At 38.4% G+C, this 21931-nt stretch overlaps 1 protein-coding gene across 3 annotated transcripts in view; it reads right to left on the bottom strand.

Moving 5' to 3' along the window:
* Positions 1-21931, bottom strand: part of ADAMTS18 (ADAM metallopeptidase with thrombospondin type 1 motif 18) — a 76788-nt gene that overhangs the window by 41828 nt on the left and 13029 nt on the right. For 2 of the 3 annotated variants that reach the window (XM_061346739.1, XM_061346738.1), the window contains exons 4-7: positions 5692-5974; positions 2235-2434; positions 1388-1471; positions 396-555 (exon numbers count right to left, since the gene is read on the bottom strand). In XM_061346739.1, the coding sequence (XP_061202723.1) occupies positions 396-555; positions 1388-1471; positions 2235-2434; positions 5692-5974 (727 nt within the window). Of the gene's footprint in view, positions 1-395; positions 556-1387; positions 1472-2234; positions 2435-5687; positions 5975-21931 lie in introns of those variants that run through there. The other variant, XM_061346740.1, reaches the window with a different exon arrangement.

The raw sequence follows: 21931 nt of genomic DNA, 5'->3' as shown, positions 1-21931 counted from the left end.
GTTTATTGTTTCCCCACCTCATGCCTTTACTGCTCCCAAATTAAGGAGGAAACCCACTCAAAAAAGGCGAGTCACAAAAAGAAAAAAATAAAGTAGAGTGGCTCAGAAATAGTCTCTAAATCAAAACTATTCCTTGAAGAAGTGATAATCCAAAAGGATGTCTTCAGATAACTTATTTTGCCATTTTTCCTGAGGCAATGATACCAGTAATACTCTTTCTTTTAGTACCTCAAAGACAAATACATACTGCATATATAATACTGTTCTTTCACCTTCACAAGGCTAACGCTGTGTACAAAATTGGACTTTTTTATTTTAAAACATTTCAGTCTTTATGAGTCAAGATGCTGCTGTTGACACCCATGAGTTTATCAGAATGTGTTTTCATGTCTTACCTAGAGTATCACAGGGCTCATTTTTCCAAGAGCAAATATCAAAACCCGTAAGTAAGATGGCATGGTCATGGCGCTTTCCATTCTTCCCAACCAGAGCAGATTGCCATTGACAAAAGCTGTTCAGTGACTGGTCTGCATGGTGGTTAATCAGTAATCCACCCTGTAGATATTTCACAGGCACAGAAATAGGGTGCTACCATCAGTACTTGAGAAGAGTAATTGAAAGAGTAAGAGTTGGTTAGAGAAAAGGGAATTACTTTTTTGTATTTGCTCTACATAAACTTACACATTCCCATGTTGACTGTCTGTGATGACCGATTCAGTTGATAAGGGAATCTATTACAACAGTAAAATAAAACTGTACCTTTCCCCAAACACATACTTATTTTCAAAATCAATGGTTAGAATTACAGTGTACATATCTATTTGATTCTTGATAAAAATGAACACTAAACCATTTCCAATTTTGTGATTAAAATGTTTGGAGATTTCGGAGAGTAAAATATTACCCAAGCAGATCAACCTGTTACAAATTTCTTTTCGTGAAAAGAGAGTTTTCCCTCTTTTGCCTGGCTCCCACGTTTTGTTACATGCTATCTTCAGTTTGAGACTTTTGACTCCTTCCCCCTTCTGATCATCACATCCTGGAAAGCCCAATTCAGTCTTTTTATTTATTTAAATACTTCTTAAGTAGGTTTCTTATTCCAGCTATTTCTCTTCAAGAAGATGCTGGAAATTGTTGAGTTATACCTTACTGGAAACATTTTACCGTTTCTGAAGAACATTTATATGAAGATTTTAGTATCAAAAGCAGAGAAACACTGAAATGCAGAAAGTGTGATTTTGGAAGTTTTTGTGATTTCAATCTGCTCATGCTTCATGTTTTCAGAAACCTCACATGAAAGCTTGTGTACATAATATGGGAACCTTCAGTGCTGCCTGTGAACACTAACAAATAAAATATAGCACACAAAAACTCTGACACAACTTACAGGCTCTTGTTCCAAAAGAAGAAGACTCACAACAATAATGTTTATATCACTTCCAATTGTTCCATCTTTAAACAGACTAGAGACCTGCAACAATTATTGAAAAGGAAATATAATCTACATGCATATATATTTTAAACAGACTAAACATAGTTTGAATGTTGAGTCATTGCACTGGGTTTCAACTTTCAATACAAATAAATGGAATTCCACACCTTGTAGGATTCATCCAAGAGAACATACCCCAGCAGAATTATGCTCCAAATCACTACATTTATTCAAGAAACTTGAAAACCTTCTATTGACTTCAATGGGCTTTATTCTTCCCTTGTTCTTCTAGACCAAGTATAATCAAGTTTCAAGTTCTATAGTACAAAACTAAAGAGCAGAGCTACAAAGGAAAACATATTTACAGTTAATTTACCTTTTCTTTTCCCAAAATAAATTTGTCCTTTCTCAATTTTTTTCAAGGGGAGACATCAGACAAAAGAGACTAAGCTTCATGATACTAAATTAAATGAAAGTTTCAATTTCAGAGTATCTGCCTTTTTTGTATTACACAAGAAGTATTTCAAAATCTAACATTTTTAACATTTTTATTTTCTTTTTTTTTTAACCCTAAGGTATTGCTGCCAGAGCTGGGATAATATAGGGATATATTTTTAAAGAGCAATTTGACATAAGTAATGCATTAGGTGAGGTCTGAAGAAAAGTAAGTTGCCCCATGGTGTTTTTTTTTTTTTTAAATATTATTTGTCTAATGTAAGATCTTACTCTGAGACAGCAATATTCCATGGATGGATGTTTCCCCCATGAAGGGAAAACATACTTCAGTAGCACCACATCTTACCATATTCATAACCGTTAAGATGTATGTTGTTACGTTTTCCTTGCCATGTTTGTCCAACATTTTTCTATCTGCCACAACAAGGGTTTCAACATTTAGACTTCCATTTTTCTGAATTTTAGCAGGTGATCTTCTGAACCTTGAAGAAGTGCCATACTCATCTGAGCGAATGTATGTCTCTTCTGTGGGTGGCTTAGGTGCATCTGAAAGGAAATAAAACTCAGTTTCAGAAAGGATTCAGGTCACCCATGAACAGTTTCATCAGAAAATTAAGCATCACAGGTCTAGAGCCTTGGATTATTTTTACAGCACGTGATTTAATACATATGGCTAAGTTCTTGTACATTTATTAAAAAATATCTGATTCATTCCTGGGGGAAGGATGGCAGTTTAAAATAAGGAATTAACCTAATAAAATGGTAAAAAATGTGGCAGAAAATACACACAGATTTTTTAATAACATATCTACATTTTTCTTGTCCTTTTGATAACTTCCTGAGTTATCAAAAGTATGCTACTTGCATAGTAGTTGGTAAAAAGTCCTTTCCATAACAGCTGTCCACTGTCAGTACAGAAAGCAGACACACCACAAGTAAGATTCCTGCCAGCCTGCTATTGCTAATGTGATTGGCATTAACTTTCTACATGAATTTGCCACTGAGATTATTCCTGCTGGGAACATATTTATTTAGTACGAGGAAATGTCAGGCAACAGCAAGGAGGGCTTGACAACAGGATATGTACATCCAGCCAGGACTCCCTAATGCCAGGGTGCACCTTTTCTGTCTCTGCTTGTGCAGCATGGTCAATGGCACAGTTACAGAATGGTTGCTAGTCCATTTCTTCAGAGATCCAGAAAACGGGAAAACTATGTCCTAAGCCTTATAATGCTCCTGTTATTCATGGCTTCTTTTGCACGAATCTATATACTGCTTTGGTCTGCATCAAGAATCAACTCGAGGGTCACATTAACATAGAATCTGGATAACAATAGGATTTTTTTCTAACGCAGGATGTAACATGACACAAGTGAGGGAGCCTCAGGTAATTAAAAAGAAATCCTGTCTGTGTCTCATCAGATAGTTATTCCAACAACAGAGCTCAAACGGACATACTTCCTCCCATGCCTAACTGGGAAATTAATAACACCACAGAATGAACAGCAGTGGTCTGCTTTCAACTACATCACTCTAAACCATATTTAAGATTGCAGGTGACTGTGCTAGTAAGATTATAGTGTGCCGCTCATTACAAACAATTGTCAAAGAACTTTTCTCTACTGGAAGCACGTCAGGGCACAAAGTCATGCCTCACCCAAGAGTGAAGGGTTCAGTTCAAGGCACATCAGTTTCCATGTACTGTTCTGAAGGCAATACAATTTCAAGGTGTTTCATTCATAAATCCATGAGCAGTGGGGTCTTGCTCTTGAGTTGACTTCACAGCTACTGATAAAACCTGAGCAGCAGCAATGTTTCAAGCATCATTTACTAACTACAGTCCAGTTAATTCTCATGATCTAAACCCACTTAAATTATGCAAAGAAGGTCCCAAATACTCATAGAAGAGGTGTTGTCTTTACTGTACTGTCATGTTTTCTTCTCTATCCTACATTTGCCTCTATTAAATTAATCATATGTGATTTTATTTGTAAGATGTCATTCATTCTGTGAACATGAACTCAACTTCTTCTTTAGCGGATTAACCAAGGCTGGGTATGGAAATAGGCTGGTACTTTATAGATCTTCTTTTCCCTCAAAAGGTTACATGCATGAACTGCATGAAGTGAAAGACATCAGAATGTGAAAAGGCTTTATGGTTAAAGTAATTAAATGAAATCTTGCTTAATCAGATCCTAACAGTGCATGTGACACCAAGTTCCTAAGCAATGATACATAAATAATACTAAACTCATCACGGTTGGATGCTAATTGCATGCTCTTCATATCACATAAACCCAGATTGAATATGCAGCCAAGAACTCATAGCTGTAACTGAAATTACTGAATATATAGATACATATACAATTACAGGAGCATATATTCTGCTGAGCATCTTCAAGAAAAATCTCAGTTTGTTAATTTGGTAACCAAAAACAATAGTTACTTTTGACCTCTCCTGTGTCTGTAAGTCTCATTTATAAGACAGGAATAATGATAGTATTGTCTCACATCCCAGGAGGTTATGAAGACACAGTGTTCAAAATGAACTCATTTATTATAGGAATGAGCACTGTGCAAAAACTCAAAAGGACATGAATAATTCTGAATTTGGACAAGCAGTCACAGAGGGTACAGTAAATAAGGCACAAGAACACAGTGGACATGTAAATAAGACAAAACACCATAGAGCAGATGAGCTAACTTAGCACCATTACCCTCTGCTCTGAAGCAGGCAGCAGGAAAACACAACAGGAGGGAAAGGGAGTATGTGATGAGGTAGTTCTGATCTGAATCACAATGCAAATGTTTACAGGTTGAATCATGATGCTTCTGCATCTGGCACTTGAGGTTCATCTTCCAAATCTAGGGAGGATTTCTGAAGCAGCAGTTAATTCTTAATAAGCAGTTTTCAGGCCTCAGATAGGCCTCAGTCTCAGCCGGCCCCTTTTTCCAATACCTCTTTTCTCATTCCTTCCCTTCTGTTGGTTTTCTCTTTCTTCTCTACATGCCTTTTGGAAAAGAAACCTGCTCATTTTCTCAGAACTCAGGTAGGAAGCTGTAAGAATACAACTGGATAGAGACAATGTTTTCAATACTGCTTGCAGTCCTGGAGACCGTCATTAGGAAGCTCAGCTCAGAAGCAGATCAGCTTTCAAAAAGAATCAACTGAATGCTGTAAGTACAGATATAGGTTCCAAGGGGGCTCTAAAGTGTTCTGTAATTTGAGGGCCTAATGAAAGACTCAGAATAGACCTTGGCAGGATAATATATTCCAATATGTTTTTAAAGAGGTGGCTCCTAACTCTTATTTAAAACAATTTACATGGGAGGTTCTTTTTGAAGATCTTGGTTGCTGAAAATTTCATTATCAGATGGGGAGTTCTGAAAAACTTCCCTGTTCTTTCAGAAATTAATTATCTGGGAGACTTTTTCTCCATCTTCAAGCCTAATCAGTTATATATCTCCAAACTAACAGAGGGCATCAGTTTAAGGACTTGGCATCCACCACAGTGCAGAACTGTTTACTGAAAACTGTCAGAAAAGTCAGACAGGGATCTCTTTAATACAGGTAGAGAATAAGAAAACTAAACAGTGGTTCTAATGGCTTAATAAAACAGATTATGACATCAGTTAAAAGAAATAATCAAGTTTCTCATAGCTATTGCATTTCTATTGTATATGCATGTATAATTTAAAATTACGTCTCCATCACAAAGGTGACTGTGAAGCACACCTCAGAATCACTACACAGTTTCTGAGAAACACTATCTCAAACAAGGAGAGAAAGTTTCCTTACATACATTTCTTGCGACGTCCACAAAAATGTTGCTTTTGAAACCTTCCATGGTGGTAACCATTTGCTTGAGCATGATGCTTGTGGGAAGTGAGCACTCTGTGATGACCAAAAGAAAAGAATTTGGAATTGGACTCTACTGTGTATCGGTGTACTTTCTCTTCTGCAGTTCGTTTATATAATACGTGAGGATGGTGTCCAGCAGGTGACGTGTAGTTGTGCTCCTTTGCTAGCTGCTGAGGTAATGGAGATATAAGGAACTCAATCTTCCGTGTCCTTATCAAACCTGACTAAAAAAAGAAACACCACCATGAATTAGAGAAAAGACTGTCAAGGTTCACAGGTGGAACATGCTAGCTCTTAAAGTGATCTCCCTTTAAAGCCTAGACAAATTGAAATGTGCATCCCCAAATTAGATTTACTCAAGATACAATCTAGATAGCCTTCCCGATTAACATATGCATTGTTTCACTCTGGAGAAGACCAGGTTTCACATTTGATAATTCAGAAAACAAGACCTGTGTGACTGGCAGCAGAGCACCTTGACACAGTACCATGAATCATTTCATGTGCATTATTAATCCATTCTTCAGAGTGCAGATTTGTTTGTAAGTGTGATTGTGTACACGATATACAGCCTCACATAAAAAGAAAATACTTTTGGAAAATGCAACTTTGAATAAATGCATACATCAATAAAACAAAATATCTGAACTAAGGTTCAGTTATTTTTCAGAACAAGGTATTATTAGATAGGAATCCCAGACTCCAGGTTACTCTAAGCAGAAATGTACTCCAGGTTACATTAACTGGAAATGTTAGCATACTACACTGCAGCAGCACAAAGTTGAAGCACCTGAACATTTTAGTACTTTTATTCAGAAATCAACTCCCCACAACTTAATCATCATAAATACAGCTTTAAATTTATGTCTTCCTATAAGAAAAAATTGATCAGTGAAAGCAAATATCTAAGTTTTCCTCCTTATCCCTGAAAGACAGAAGTAAGTATGGGAAAACTACACTGTAGTTTTCACATAGTATCTGTGCATAAAACTGTATATGTGATGAAGTGTTTCCAGGATCAGGGCCAGGGAAATGTGGGTGGCACTGAGGAAGTATTTCCATGCAGCTCATTAATCAGTTATGATTTTATTTCATTTATTGGTTTTGTAAAATATGTTGTAATAAACACTCCTTTTTACCAAGTCAAAGACCAAGAAGTTTCATCAGGTAACTCTATTACAGTACATACATAATACTAGATACAGATTTTTGGTTTGGATCAGTGAGACTCTACCATGTGCCAACACTCTCCTGCCAAAACTGACATCCCACAAGGACTACATTATCTCTTATGCTTCAGAAAAATATTTGTAGACAAATGTCAATTGCAAATCATCATGTCTGACATCTTAAGTCCTGCCAGATCATGATTCCACCTCCTTCTCAAAAAGTATCCTTTGAAAATGCACGTATTGGACATGTATGACCTATTCGCTTCTGAAATGGATTCTTTCCTTTAGCTTAGCCTCCTAGGACCAGAACACCAATGGTATCAGAAGGAGAGCAGTCTGAATGCCTAATGTAAGCACTGTACTCCTTAAGGATTTGTGGAATTTTCTGTACTTTCAGAACTGTTTCCTATAAGGAAAACTCAACAGAAAATGAAAAGCAAGTGAAAATAGAAAGCTACATATGAGATCTTCACAGCTTTCACTGTTTACTAAACAAATGCTAAAACTGATTTAAAGTCTATTCCAGCAGAAAAGATTTATCAGAGATATACAGGTCCTCAACTGTCTATGGTAATATGTTCTGCCCTTTTCATGGAAATTCACTTATGTCATTCCAAATCAAAGGTAGTTTTGCAGTACTCTCCAGTAAGCATATTTCCCAAAGGACTAATAAGAGCACCCATAAAATCATACTGTTATCTTAACTTTGTCAAGACATCCCATATTATGAACTGGGAGGGTCTGACTGCCTCCTGAAAAATAATATGAAAACAGAGATGATAATTCTGATTAACAATTTGCCCCCTTTCCTTTCTTTATCCCAATTACCTAATTTCATATCTCACCTTGTATCTAATTAGTATTCTAAATTAAGGTTAAAATTGCCTCTGTCAACAGGAGACAGGCTTTAAATAACTGACAAGAATTTAACTTTCCTGCTCACTGCAAGAACTTGGCATATTTCAAATGTCAGATCACATTTGGTCATGAAAAAGTACTTTCCTGTAGGGAAGAAGACTAATATTTTAATCCTTATGATGTCTGTCATGACACAGTTTAAAAGTGGTTCTGAGAGGCAATCTTTATCTACTAGAGTGTACTGATAAGTGGGCATTGCTAAATGATTTTTGCTTTTTTCAGCTGGAAAAAAGAAATATAGTGAATCTGGTTTTTATTTCCCCATTTTAAAGGTTTCCACATCTAAAATTAGTCCTGCAGGATTCATTCTGTAAATGATTCAAACCATATGGAACAAAGGCTTTTCTACATTTTCCTGTAAGAAACTGTCCCTGATGTACACGAAATCTCAGCCCCAATGTAATTTCTATATTTAGCATTACAAGGGTGGATTGAGAATCTGGGACACACACACAAACTGAATTCTGGGCCCTGCACTACATGTGTATTACCTTTACATAGGCTGCAGCTGACTGGGTGCCTTTCAAATGTATTCACTTTTTTTCTTTTTCAGCAGAAATGACCTTAAATCTCCACTAAGACTTCTTTCCTTTGGGTTTTACTTGAGAGACATCCTCCAAATTGAAAAATGTTGCGAGAATGAAAGATAACTTCTTTTTGATAACATCTAGTTTTATGAAGTTGTCAAGAAGAAAGGGTAAGTGCCACAGAGCAGTCTGGACAGTCATTCAATCACAGACCATTTTCCATTTCTTCTAGGTATGGGATAGTTTCAAGGATTCATATTAAAATAATCTCTAGGGTAATTCCACAGTAATGCTGAGAATGCTGACCCGGGTTCTGACAGAGATGCAGTCCTCCAGATTGCTGCAAAGCGGGCAGCTGGGCAACAATTGACAGATAGTTTTCTTGTAAGTTCTTGAGTTGTAGCCTTAGGTAAAGCAAAGTAGCCTATGGCTGTTGTCATGTTTGCTGGAAACTATGCCAGCTGAGAAACATCAGAGCCCAAAGGCAGGATACTAGCACTGAATAATTTTCTCTAACTTTAAACTGCCAAAGAACTCCAGGTTCTTGAAAGCCAGACTGTGGCTGCTCTGTACTCCTGGGCAGTGTAGGTGTTAAAGAAAAAAGAAAAACGGTGGTGGTGGTGGTGTTTCTGGGAATATTTTCTACAAATACATGAAATATAATTGTGAGTTAGATGCAGTATGTTTATCCAGCTCAAGTACTTCAGTAGATGAACACATACGCCAAAACTGTCATGGAAATTTATACATTACGTTTCCTATTGCCAGCGTAGCTTGATGTATACATGAGATTTCCCTTGAATCAGAATTCAGTGATATCTTTCCATTAACTTTGATGGGTTTGGAACTCAACAAGGAGAGGGTCAGGTAGGTCAAAACTCCTTTTTTATTTCAGATTCTCTGCAATTAAAACACCATGAGAGGAAGCAGGATGACAAAATCTAACATTCTCGTAAGTCTAGACAACACAGCATGAAAAAGACCAGGGACTCCTGTCTATTCCTTCTCTCTCCCACTGTGGTTATTACTAATAATAACACTAATTGTGAGAATATGGTGGGAAGGAAAACCCAAGAGATTGCTCAGTTGGAATTTGCTGTTGTCTTGCTTTCCCTTCACAACACACATTTGCTACCCTTCTGTAAGAGATATTCCATGCCACTGGAAAGTAAACAGCAAGACATACATTGATCTGTGTGGTTAACAAGTAATTCTGAATCAATAAACTAGAGGAACTTGCAGTTTCTTGCAGAAACGTTAGGAAGGGATGAGAAGGCAACATTCCTCCCACCTCCTATTTGTTATGAAATATTTGTTTAGTTGGGGTTTAAAGGAATTTTCGGATCCAATACTGTTTTGCGAAATTCACCAAGGTAAGGCACCTGTTCTATTTTCTTGGTGTGTTTCAAAAGGAAGGGTATCAAAATGGAATTTAGACATGAGAAATGATAATAAAATACCTGCTTCATTATCTTTTTAATTGAAGTTAGATTATAACTGAAAAATAAGAATTTTTGAAACCACTGAAAGTTTATTTTAGCTATGCAAAACCAGGTAAATCTTCCACATGGAACAGTTTTGCATTACACTAACATGTCAGTTTCTAACAGGTTTCATTGGTCTCTTCCTGGAACAGCATTAAGGCTGTTCCCATTTGTCTCCCCCTGTGTTCTTAGATTCTGAGTGAAGCCATTGGCAGCTCACCAGCCTGTAAATCTAATGCATTTTGAGGCTTCAGCATCTCCAAAAACAGACCTTCCATAATAACACAGAAGTGACAGTGAGTGAAGCATCTTCAGAAATTAATGTTTCTTGCCTACAGTTGAACAAAGCTAAGTTTTGAAATAGTAGATAAACCCTTGCTCTAAACTACAAGAGTCTCATGAGTTTGGGTTCTTTGCATACACAACACTTTCATTGCATACTAATTAAATTAGAGGAAACAGCTTGGCCATATGCACATTAAAGTTATGGGAATTTCATAAACCAGATTCAAATAATGAGGTAAGAAGCATAATGAAATCAAACTAAGAATCAAAAGGGGAAATGAACTGCAGTGTCTCTTCTAAATGTAACTACTTCATACTGACTGATGCAGAGTTAAGTTACAGTTTGCTCAATGACAGGAGTATCTCAACTAAATAAAGTGCTAAAAGGTTTGCATGTGTTGTCTAAGGAACACTACTTATGTCCAGAATGCTTTATTCAATGTTATGAGCATATACATAAAATTAAGGGTTAAAAATCCACTGTATCTTAATGGAGAGCAGCTAAAACAGCCAAAGAAATCAATTAAGCCTACACAATTAGATGGGTATGCATGTGCTCAAGATGAAAAATCTCTTAAAAGCAAAAGTTAAATGTCTTTTCACACCCATTACAATAGTGCCCAATATTCATGCAAAGTTTTAAAAGACTTGACAAAAAGCCAACTGAAATTGGCATAAAGGTTTCCAGAGACTTCAGTGGACATTGATCCAAGACTTCTGTTGTGTTATTTAGCAACTGTCCAGCTCCTAAAACCAACAAAACATTGATAACCACATCTTAACAAGAAGTACAGCACGTAAAGTACGGCGACATAAAGTACAGGTTTTAGTTCTGCTTAAAACAAATAAAAGCTTAAATTAAGAACTCCCTCAAAATATAAAGAACAGATGACTTAAGAACTAAGGCTGCTGGTAATTTAAAATTACTTTCTGTCAAAGATGCCTATATATCTAGTGTTCACACCACAATATTGTTGGGACTGTCTCATGTCACAGCATATTGGAGACTTTTCTCATTCACTTTGCAGTGAAAACTCATGAAATTTTCTCAGCCACAGCTCATTTTAATCAAAGTCAAACTCTTATTTTCTGTCCTGATGTACTTCTAAATCTCTGGCACTTTGGCACCACAAAAAAAATACAAAAGACCTATCTCTGTCACCAAAGAACTCCCTTGCTGAAGCAGACTCCCCTATCTCATACATCACACCTGTGTTTTTTGTCTGCCAGACCATTTCCCCTACCAGAATAATGAGCATCTGAGAAGCAGAAAGAGGTTATGATGGAGATTCAGAGAACATGAAGCTATTCACACAACATAGAGCTACCTGACTCTCCTGGTTTAAGCCAGTAGCCAGAAGCTGCCTTCAGGCCCAGACTGGCCTCTAGAACTGGGCAGATGTCAGTTTTCAAATACCAATATATTGCACCATGCGTTAGAAGAAGAGACAGGTCTCTGTGTATTTCCAGTAGTTCCTCAGATTTCACCACAGACTGATAGCGAGATGAGGCCCTTCCGTCGGGTTGTGTAAGCCCATAATGGTCATCCCTACAGGAAGCACAAAAATGATCGTCTCATTTGTGATCAGCCCTCCTTTCATTCTGGACATGATACAAGGCAGCTGGTATCATAGAATCATAGAATGATCTGGGTTGGACAGGACTTTGAGGTCATCCAGTTCCAACCCCCTGCTATGGGCAGAGACATCTCACACTAGACCAGATCACCCAAGGCTCTGTTCAGCCTGGTCTCGAGCACTGCCAGGGATGGAACATTTATCACTTCTTTGGTCTATCTGTTTCAGTGCCTCACCACCCTCACAGTAAAAAAATTCTGCCTTGTATCTAACCTGAATTTCCTCTGTTTAACTTTAAACTTGTTACCTCTTGTCCTATCGCTACAGTTCCTGGTCACTCTCCAGCATCCTTGTAGGACCCTAGCTCGAGCGCAGCATAACGTTTGTGTGTCTCAACAGTATTTTGAACATCTAGTTCATGGACATGAGCTTGGAGAATAGTGACAGTGATTTCAGATCCATTTCAAATGCACACTCAAGAAAAATCCATGTGGAGAGGGCAGCCCCTGTGTGTACACCAGCAGCCTGACACAAAATCCTGTCAAGACAGGAGGAAAAGTGACAGCTGTTTAGAACGGGATTTGAGTTAAGCCCTAAAAATGGGGTAAAGATAAGAGTTTTCACACCCATGTCAAGGAATCCCAGGAAGAATAAAGTTAAGTTTGCCAACATTCATTTTGTGGATTCCTCTTTCCTCCAAAGCAAGGATATTCAATCAATACTAGTACAAAGCTGTTCAAAGCAATCCCACATCATGTAAGCAGTCTAAATAAATCATTGCTTCTTTACAGGATATGTAATGAAGCAGATCACCTCTTGGGATGGGTTAAGTTGGTACTCTGAGACATATGTAAGACTATAACCTTACTACAGTCATAAGCAAAACTACTTCCAAGAATTATAGCCAGCAGTACAGTACAGGCTGACCTGGAATTGTAGATACCCAGTATCACTAACTGCCTTTTTGAGATATAGGTTATTGAGCGCCTCTCAGGTTAGGGTCAAAATGTCAATGCTCTGGAAAATATAATCAAAATAAGAAAATTAAGATGTGAAGTTTGGTAGAAAAAATGACAAGGAACATATCTGGTAAAACAGAAAGACGGAACAGAATTGCAGAAAGTGTTGCTGAGGTGAAAGATATCTTTACCCTCGGGAAGCATCACGAGCAAAAGGCCAAACGAATGGCAGTAAATCATGGCAATTAGAAAAGTCCATTCCCTCTCTGCTACAACCTACATCCCCTTTTCTGAGGGGTAACTGTGAAGGTGACAGCAGCAGCTAACAGAGCTGAGGCATATTTTACCTCTATATGCTGCTCTGTCCCCCTCAGAAGGGCACTTCGCACAGATGAAGCACTAGGTAAATTCAACAAGCTTCTGAATCCCAGTGACAATGGACATGATCCACAATTCTCCAACAAGAGGTGAAAAGTCTGGACCTTAAATCTATACACAGGCTGTGAAATAAATTACTTTCAAAGAGAGTCAAGCACTCAGGAGCTCCCATTGAGCTGAACACTGAAGCATTTCCAGAGGGCATTTTTACCAATTTGGGAAAGAAAATGTTCTGGGAAACTAGTGAGAATGGACTCTCATGAGGTTTCCAATAATACACATGTATTATTGAAGTCAAGAAATCCCACGAGTAAAACTCAGAGCATGTTCATTTTTGATCATATCCCAAACCAGGCAGCACAAAGGCCTGTGAACACACTAAGTGAGAGAATTTAACTAAACTTTAAACCCCTAGCTTTTATATTGTTCAAAGAAATTCACCCATCCTTCAGAAAAGTATCAAGTCTGTACATAGGCAGTTACTGTCGGCTATCCCAGGTAGGTTAAGTTCGTGGCTTTTATACACACTAAAATATTTTTATTGTGAAGGAAGGATTAGAATCACTGGTTGCCTACTCTGATTTGAGAATTGTACAGGAGAACACATTTTTCTTTAGGTTCTTAGTGACTTACAAGAAGTATTCAATTTATTCCACTTTCTAATACAATATAGATTCTTTGCAAATGCAAAATGTGAAGAGTTCTTCACAATATACCACTTTATTATCTGTAGATCTGACAGAAGGAAAGCACGATGTTTAAATTGCCGGTCTGAGTTAGTCATGAAAGACTACTCTGTTTGGCTGCTCAAAAGAAGTGTTATGCAGAACATTCAGCAATTATTAAAACAAGGTAGCAAAATTGCATGTCTTTAATTATTCCTATATGAACAAAGACAGTGTTATCTCTGAATAGTGCCTTTGTATTTCTGCAGTTGACTGAACTTGTTTTAAACATCTTTATGAAGCCCTCTGTCAACATATGGCAAATAAGGAAACATTCTTATTTGTTCCTCCACTTAAGGTAATTGAACCAGTCACATTGGTATTTAAATATATTAAATTGGTATTTAATGCAGGGTAATGAGATATTCTAGAACTAACACAAATTTGATTGCTTTGCCACAGATTAAATACTTGCTTGTCAGTACACGAGCTCCCTCATTTTTCATGCTTTGAGGGGTTTTGGGGGGTCTTTTTGTTTTGTTTTGTTTTTTGAAACAGAAATAAGCATGATAAATGAACAGAAGAAAAATACTAATGTAAACTACTACAATATTATGACACCAATTGTGCGCTAATAATAGTTAAGTGCCAAAGGTTTACCAAGTTGCACTGAAGATCACTTCCTTAATGATTCTAGCAGTATGGTTCTTTGACTTCCTATAATGGTTGCTATACTACAATTGCTAATTACTATAAAGCAATTACCTAAAACCAACAGCTCAAATTTAGACTTGGTAGCTGTACAAGCACTTGGGTATGGACTGTTTAAGAAAATCCCTGTAACTGTAAGATAAAAACTGGATACTTTATTAGTTATGACATCTCTGAAATCCATCACAAAGCAAACAGGAAACAGCAGGAGTGTTTTATGAATGCATTTATGCTTCACTTTTCCTAAGAAAAAAGGCAGCCCACTATTTGTCATGTGCTGTCTTACAGCTGATCAGTTACTTACAGTAACATCAAGAATAACAGAACAGCTGACTTCAGAAGGTAGTTTAGTTACTTCTCTAATCAAGCAACCCATGTAAATCAGTGCACAGCTTGAGGGATGCCTCAAACTGTTAGAGGAGGTATAGCCTCTGGAAATTTTGAAGCATAGAAAATACATCCCTCTCTGTCCCTTCAATTTGTATAACAGCACAAAATAAAAACACCATTCATGTTCTTCTTAAATCTCTGAAATGTGACTTTGAGATGCCAAGATCTTTAATGGACCTTTGAACAGGGCAGAATTTCACCCTAAGGATGGTTTCCTATGAATTAGGTGCAATGAGAATGTTCTGGCAAGATTCTCCTCCTCCTTTGTGTACAGCTAATCGATTTTGTGTGGATGGAATTCAGATGTACTAATATTCTAGGGAAAGAACATGCCTTCTTAATGAATCTTCTGCTCCTCTAGTTGTGAAAAAGGCAGAACCAGTAAGATTAGGGCACAGTGACACAGAAAAAGAACAGCTTAAAAAAAAACCCAACTGATGATAGATAACTAAAATCAGTACTTGGAAATTCTTTTCCATAGGTACTTAGCATTAACAGATGCTTGCTTGAGTGTTTCTGATAAGGAACATTCCTCCCTACCAAACATGCAACTCCAAACATTAGAAGTCATGAATCAGGCCTTGCAGGAAACAATGCTATAAATTACAAGATTTTGTAAAATAATGACAAAGGGCTTTTGTGTTTTCTTTCTGATTTCTTGAACCATTTTCAACTGAGTTTTTAATGGCTATTTTTACCGTTTATGGCCATGTGTAATATCATCAACCTTGGGTGATTTTTATTTTTTTGTGAAAATGCAGCTTTTCCTGTGATGATGGGACTTTGGCAGATAGACCTTTCAGAAGAACATTTCATACCATGAGTGAGAGTGGCAGACAAGCCTGAAAGACTTCCTTTCCCTTATGAAACACCCTGTTGAAGTTGCAGCCAATATAGAGACACACTTATCCAATGCACTTGGACACCACACATAGCTAGCTGATGAAGGGTAGACCCTTCACTCTGTTCAGAGGTCTTGGCTTCAAAGTGACTGGCTGTATGAAAGCCCCAGAGCAAATGCTCTAGACAGTGGTGGCTTGCTCCCCATACCCACTTTTCCCCAGTGAAGATCCTTCATGAAAACTTTAGCCTGGCAGAGCTGATGAAAGTGAATTCAAGGGGGCAGAAGATCTGAGCCTGTCTGACCTGGGATAATTTGCATTCAAACAAAATAAATCCAGCTCAATTCCCATAGCAATTTTACTTTGCTATGAATAGCTCAGCAACTCGAATAACGAGGAGCTCGGGTTACATCTGATTGCCAGCTGTATTGCTTACTAAGAAGTTAGGTCAGTGGTTCCCAACCTTTTAATTTTCCTTCTTGGAGTATACATTGCTATGGATTAGTTACATGAGAGAGTGGTCACAAGAAACTCTGTAGGGAGCAAAGTATCAGCTTTGCTGATATTCCACATACACAGACATATACATATGTTGAAATATCTATGCAGGAAGGAGAAAGGGAGGGGAACAAAAGAGCTTAGGCCATTAAGGGAATGGAAAACAAGAAGCAAAGATGGCTCAAGAGTGAGAATGTCAGGCTGGCGTCTGGGTTATCTGGATTAAACTCCCAGTTCTTCAGCTTCTCTGTTTCTTATTTCTCAGCTTTAGAGTCAGCATTTTGTAACCAATCCAGTCAATGCTCAAGACAGACTTAAGAAGGCTCATGCCTGACCCCAGCTGGGTCGTTCTATTAAAATGCCTCCATCTTTCTCACAATAAGCTGCAGCCCCAGCCTTCAGAATTTCACTCAGTAGCTCCAGCTGTGATCCAGTGACCAACTGAAGGCCACAGGATAGGTATACTGTCTAATAGGTGGCACCACTCACAGGAACAACAATGTTGCATGGTCTGTGAACCAGAAATATGCATTCAGTCACTGGAGTCTGAAAAAGTTGATAGGTTTGCTCACAACTAGGAATTCCCTTGCTATAATGATTTCTATTTTTCACATGCCTATAGAGAAAGTTTGACTATTTAACATCATTGTGAAAGAAGGAGCAAGAAAGCCTAAATTTCACCTTCTTTTGCTGTAATCCCCTATTTGAAACAGACCAGCAGCCCAGGTATGTCTGAAACACGGTTTTTAATCCCAAGAAATGGTAAATCATTGAATGCAATTCATACTATTAAACATGAAATGCAGCGCAGCATCATTCTAAAGATCCACTGAATTAAAATAAGACCTCACTGTTTTCATAGTTCTACACAATGTTGAGAAACCAGTACAATGGCAAATCCACATAATATTCAGATAACTGTAAAACCATCCTTGGCATTCATATCTTGGTTTACAAAGGGCATTTGAATACAAAGTGAGTTATTTGCTAACATAAATGTAGTAATTTGTATCTATATTTCATGTCATGAAAAAAATCATAATTTGTAGGAATCATTTATGGCAATTGACCTGCCTTCACAATATTATATTGCTGAGCATACCATGAGTCCAAAGATTCTTTGCTTTCTTACCTGTAGCTACCAATAAGCAGTGCTCAGACATACTGCACTAATCCTTGTCCTGTTTTAAAACTATGCACACTTATGGTGGCCTTTTATGATGGGGCTACAAAACTGATGGACAGGGATAGAGCAGTTGATGTCATCTACCTGGATTTGTGTAAAGCGTTCGACGCTGTCCCACATGACATCCTTGTCTCTAAATTGGAGAGACATCAATTTGATGAATGGACCACTCAGTGGATAAAGAACTGGCTGGATGGCCACACACAAAGAGTTGTGGTCAATGGCTCAATGTCTGGCTGGACACCAGTAACAAGTGGTGTCCCTCAGGGATCGGTGTTGGGACCGGTCTTGTTTAACATCTTTGTCGGTGACATGGACAGTGGGATTGAGTGTGCCCTCAGCAAGTTTGCCGATGACACCAAGCTGTGTGGCACAGTTGATACACTGGAGGGAAGGAACGCCATCCAGAGGGACCTTGACATGCTTGTGAGGTGGGCTGATGCCAACCTCATGAAGTTTAACCATGCCAAGTGCAAGGTCCTACACCTGGGTCGGAGCAGTCCCAGACACAGCTACAGGTTGGGCAGAGAAGAGATTCAGAGCAGCCCTGCAGAGAAGGACTTGGGGGTGTTGGTCGATGACAAAATGAACATGAGCCGGCTTCAGTGTGCGCTTGCAGCCCAGAAAGCCAACTGTATCCCAGACTGCATCAAAAGGAGTGTGACCAGCAGGTCAAAGGAGGTGATCCTGCCCCTTTATTCTGCTCTCATGAGACCTCACTTGGAGTATTGTGTGCAGTTCTGGTGTCCTCAACATAAAAAGGACACGGAGCTGTTGGAACAAATCCAGAGGAGGCCACGAGGATGATCAGGGCACTGGAGCACCTCCCGTATGAAGATCGGCTGAGAAAGTTGGGCTGTTCAGCCTGGAGAAGAGAAGACTGTGTGGAGACCTCATAGCAGCCTTCCAGTGTCTGAAGGGGGCCTATAAGGATGCTGGGGATGGACTCTTCATTAGGGACTGTAGTGATAGGACAAGGGGTAATGGGTTAAAACTTAAACAGGGGAAGTTTAGATTGGATATAAGGAGGAAATTCTTTCCTGTTAGGGTAGTGAGGCACTGGAATAGGTTGCCCAAGGAGGTTATGAATGCTCCATCCCTGGCAGTGTTCAAGACCAGGTTGGATGAGGCCTTGGGTGATATGGTTTAGAGTGAGGTGTCCCTGCCCATGGCAGGGGGTTGGAACTTGATGGTCTTAAGGTCCTTTCCAACCCTAACTATTCTATGTTTCTATGATTCACACTCCTCTCTCCCACAGATTAGGCCATGATGTTTCTATTCAAGGGAATGATGCACAAAGGTGAGCATGTTATAACTGCTCTGCAGTGCAACTGCACCAAAATAAAAAGCAGAAAACCTGGATGGATTTGTCATAGACTACAAAAGTTTAATAGAATTATAAATAAAATTTTGATGAGAAAAGATTCTCAGTGCAATTGTCCGACTATAGAACTATCTGTAACAAAAATAACTATAATGGCATGCAAAAACTGCCACGAAGAGGTCCTGGTTTGGTATGAAATAAAACATCATGCCATAACAAATAGAAAAGTAATATTACCTTTATATTAGTCCAGATATTGAGCATAAAGAGAGGTAAATCCACCCTTCAACCCAACACATCAATTTCCTTCTCCTGACAGGGTCAGAGTACAACACAGAAGTCTCAACCAGTGTTTGGAGTGTTAACACAACAGCTTCCACATATTCAGATCCATGTTTGATTTGTACTTACTGAATAGGCCTGCAGTACTAAACTGGTTATGAAATTTACCATAAGCAGACTTAAGTCTAAGCCTACGAATTATGTGACTGTTTAGGAGGAATAATTCTTAAGAAAAGTATGAAAGATGGTGTGGAAGTATTTACTTATGTCTTTCCATTGAAGAAAGCGGTTCTATTATATGCCTTTGAGAATGAGAAATGACAAGAGAGGATAAGGAAGCTGAGGATAGAACATTAAGTTTCCTGCTTTTACAAAGTCCCACAGAAACTGGCCCAAGAAGGGAAGGCTTTTATTCCTGTTTTAGCAATCACCATTTGCACTGATTTTCAAGCAAGTGAACAGCATTTCTTCATGAAATTGTTTGCACAGTAGTATTTTCAGTGTGTGTGTACTACCTTACATATTAGGCTCTCAAAATATAGTCTGTGGAGCCTAAGTAACCACATGATGATTTCTCAGATCTCAGGAAACAGAAAAAATAGAATGACAAAGAGCAGGTTGTGCCTAAAAGCAACTTTCTATTCTGTGAGATACTTTTTATTAAAGTAGCCTAAGAAACCTAAAAACCTACTGCCACAGATGCTGGCACTATGTTAAACGCTATAGGCATTCTTATTGAAATAAAAATGCAGTAAAGTCAAGGAAGATACAATTATCTGGAGTTTGTTGACAACTCAGCATGCTGCAGCTATAAAAGGACTTATAAAAAATAATACAACAAAACAAAACAAAATCAGCAAAATATTTTGCAGGCAAAATTTCCTAAGCAGTCTGACCCTCTTTGTGAGATGAATCTGCTGAACAGTAGGTTAAGCAAAGGTCAGGTTAAACATAGGTTAAGAAAAAAGCTCCAAGAAGAGGAATGTGCTGTCAGGGTCACAGAGGCTCTGGGACAGCATGGAAGTGTGTGTTTTAGACACTTCAATCTCCTCTGTAGGTCCCAGTCCCAGGGCCTGAGTGTCTCTCTGCTCTCTCCTGACACCATAGAACACAAAACCTGAGGTCTCTCCATTTCATACTGCAGTCCCCAGCTGCTCTCTGTGGACTTTAGGCATGAAATAAGTAACTTCAGCCATAACTTGAGAGAAGTGCTGCACAGTTCAGCTGTTGTTGTATCTTCAACCCTTGCTTAGAAATCAGGATACGCTTGATCTGCTGAGAAGTGCTGCATGAGCCAAACAAGTAGTGTGTCAAAGCAAACCAACTCTCATAAACAGGATAATTTTTCTGCTTTCATAGACAAGAATTAGAAAAATGAATATGAAAAGTAAAAAGTGTGGTCCTTCCACCCTGAGTCCCTATGAAACTGTCATTTGCACAGCCACTGATCTATCATTCTAACTTCTTTGCTGGAGCCTGTCCTCAAGCCTCTGTTCCTCACATTAGCGTATCTCTGATTTTCTCCCAAATAATCTGGCAGCCCAGTGGCCGCTAAAGGGCCACTGACTGCCAAAAGATTACTAGCATGAAGGCACTCAAGCCCTATTTCTGCCTACATATTTTCCTACATAAGAATACATATGCTTCCAGGAATTAAACTGCAATCCTGTCACTTCTCCAGTGTGAACTTGCCCAGCTTAATGTGTCATGACTAAAGATGTGACTATTCATGCAATCCGTCTGGATCATCAGTCATTTACTCCACGTTTTCTGCTTTCCAGGTGGTAATGTAAACAGAGGAAAAGCTAGAAGGACCTCTTGTTGTGAAACATTTCCTCTCTTCACAGCATGTTACACCACACACTCCTCCCACAGCATAAAGCTGGCAGCGTTAATGTGCTATGGAAGTAAATTAGCCACAAATAGCACCATAGGGAACTTAAATATTTTGAACATATACTACATTATATGGAAATGGCCACCCTCTTTATCTGTCAGGAACAAGGAAATTAAAAGCTTTGAAATTTTAAACTGCCCATCAGTTGCTATGAATCAATCAAATATCTTGCTGTGGAGAGGCAGCATGGGTATGGACACTGGTGAGAAAAGAGAGGGTTTAAACTACACTCCCCATCCTGTTGAAACAGTTTCAGCCCACAGTTCCACATTTGATCACCCCTGTCCAGGGCTTTTTCTTATATATCTGAACTGAACCACACAAAAGGGCTAGAATAGGACACCAACATTTGATAGTATTTCAAATTATTTTTACTAATTCTCACAAATTTCACCAATCTGATTTTTTTCCCCAAGAGTAAATAATCTTTATAAGATAATTTAAAGACTTACAATGACTTATTCCTTTAACATATAATGATAGAAGTCATGCAGTACTGATACACATTCTCTACATTATTATGTTTTGCAGTAACCCTACATCCATCCACCTACCACAAAAGTCAGAGACAAATCACATCAACCCTCTCTTTAAAATTTAAGTCCTTTCCTGGAACAACCACAAAGGTGTTGATTTAAATGATAATTACTATTTTGTCAGTACAGAATATAGCTACTGAATGGCAGAAGAGACAACCACAGGACTCTGTGCCTCAGGCAGTTAAAATGACCACCCAGGACTCTCTGGTAATCAGAGAAATCACAGGAATACGAAAAATCAATTAACTATTTCAGAACAGACTACATTCTCCTGTCTGCAATTTCTCCTGTCTTCCTCTATCAAGAGCAGAAGATGAAAGAGGACTTGCCTCCTACAGGTGTTCCCAGGATGACAAGTGATAATGTACATTTTTGTAGATCTAAAACTGAAGTTCCTCTCCTGTCTAACAAGGGAAACAAGCCTCAAAACCTACTTTCCTCTTTTACTTCCAATGCCAATCTTCATCAGAACTTGATTAGGATTCGGCCAAGTAATGTCTTTACATTTACTCTTCACTTTGTATTTTTTGGTGGCCGTCATGCTTCC

This window comes from Neopsephotus bourkii, unplaced genomic scaffold, assembly GCF_033783945.1.
Source record: "Neopsephotus bourkii isolate Nb327-2 ecotype Australia unplaced genomic scaffold, CSIRO-AGI_Nbou_v1 NB_274, whole genome shotgun sequence".
NCBI lineage: Eukaryota > Metazoa > Chordata > Aves > Psittaciformes > Psittacidae > Neopsephotus > Neopsephotus bourkii.
The sequence above is the reverse complement of the archived record's forward strand: the minus strand, read 5'-3'. Positions and strand labels throughout refer to the sequence as shown.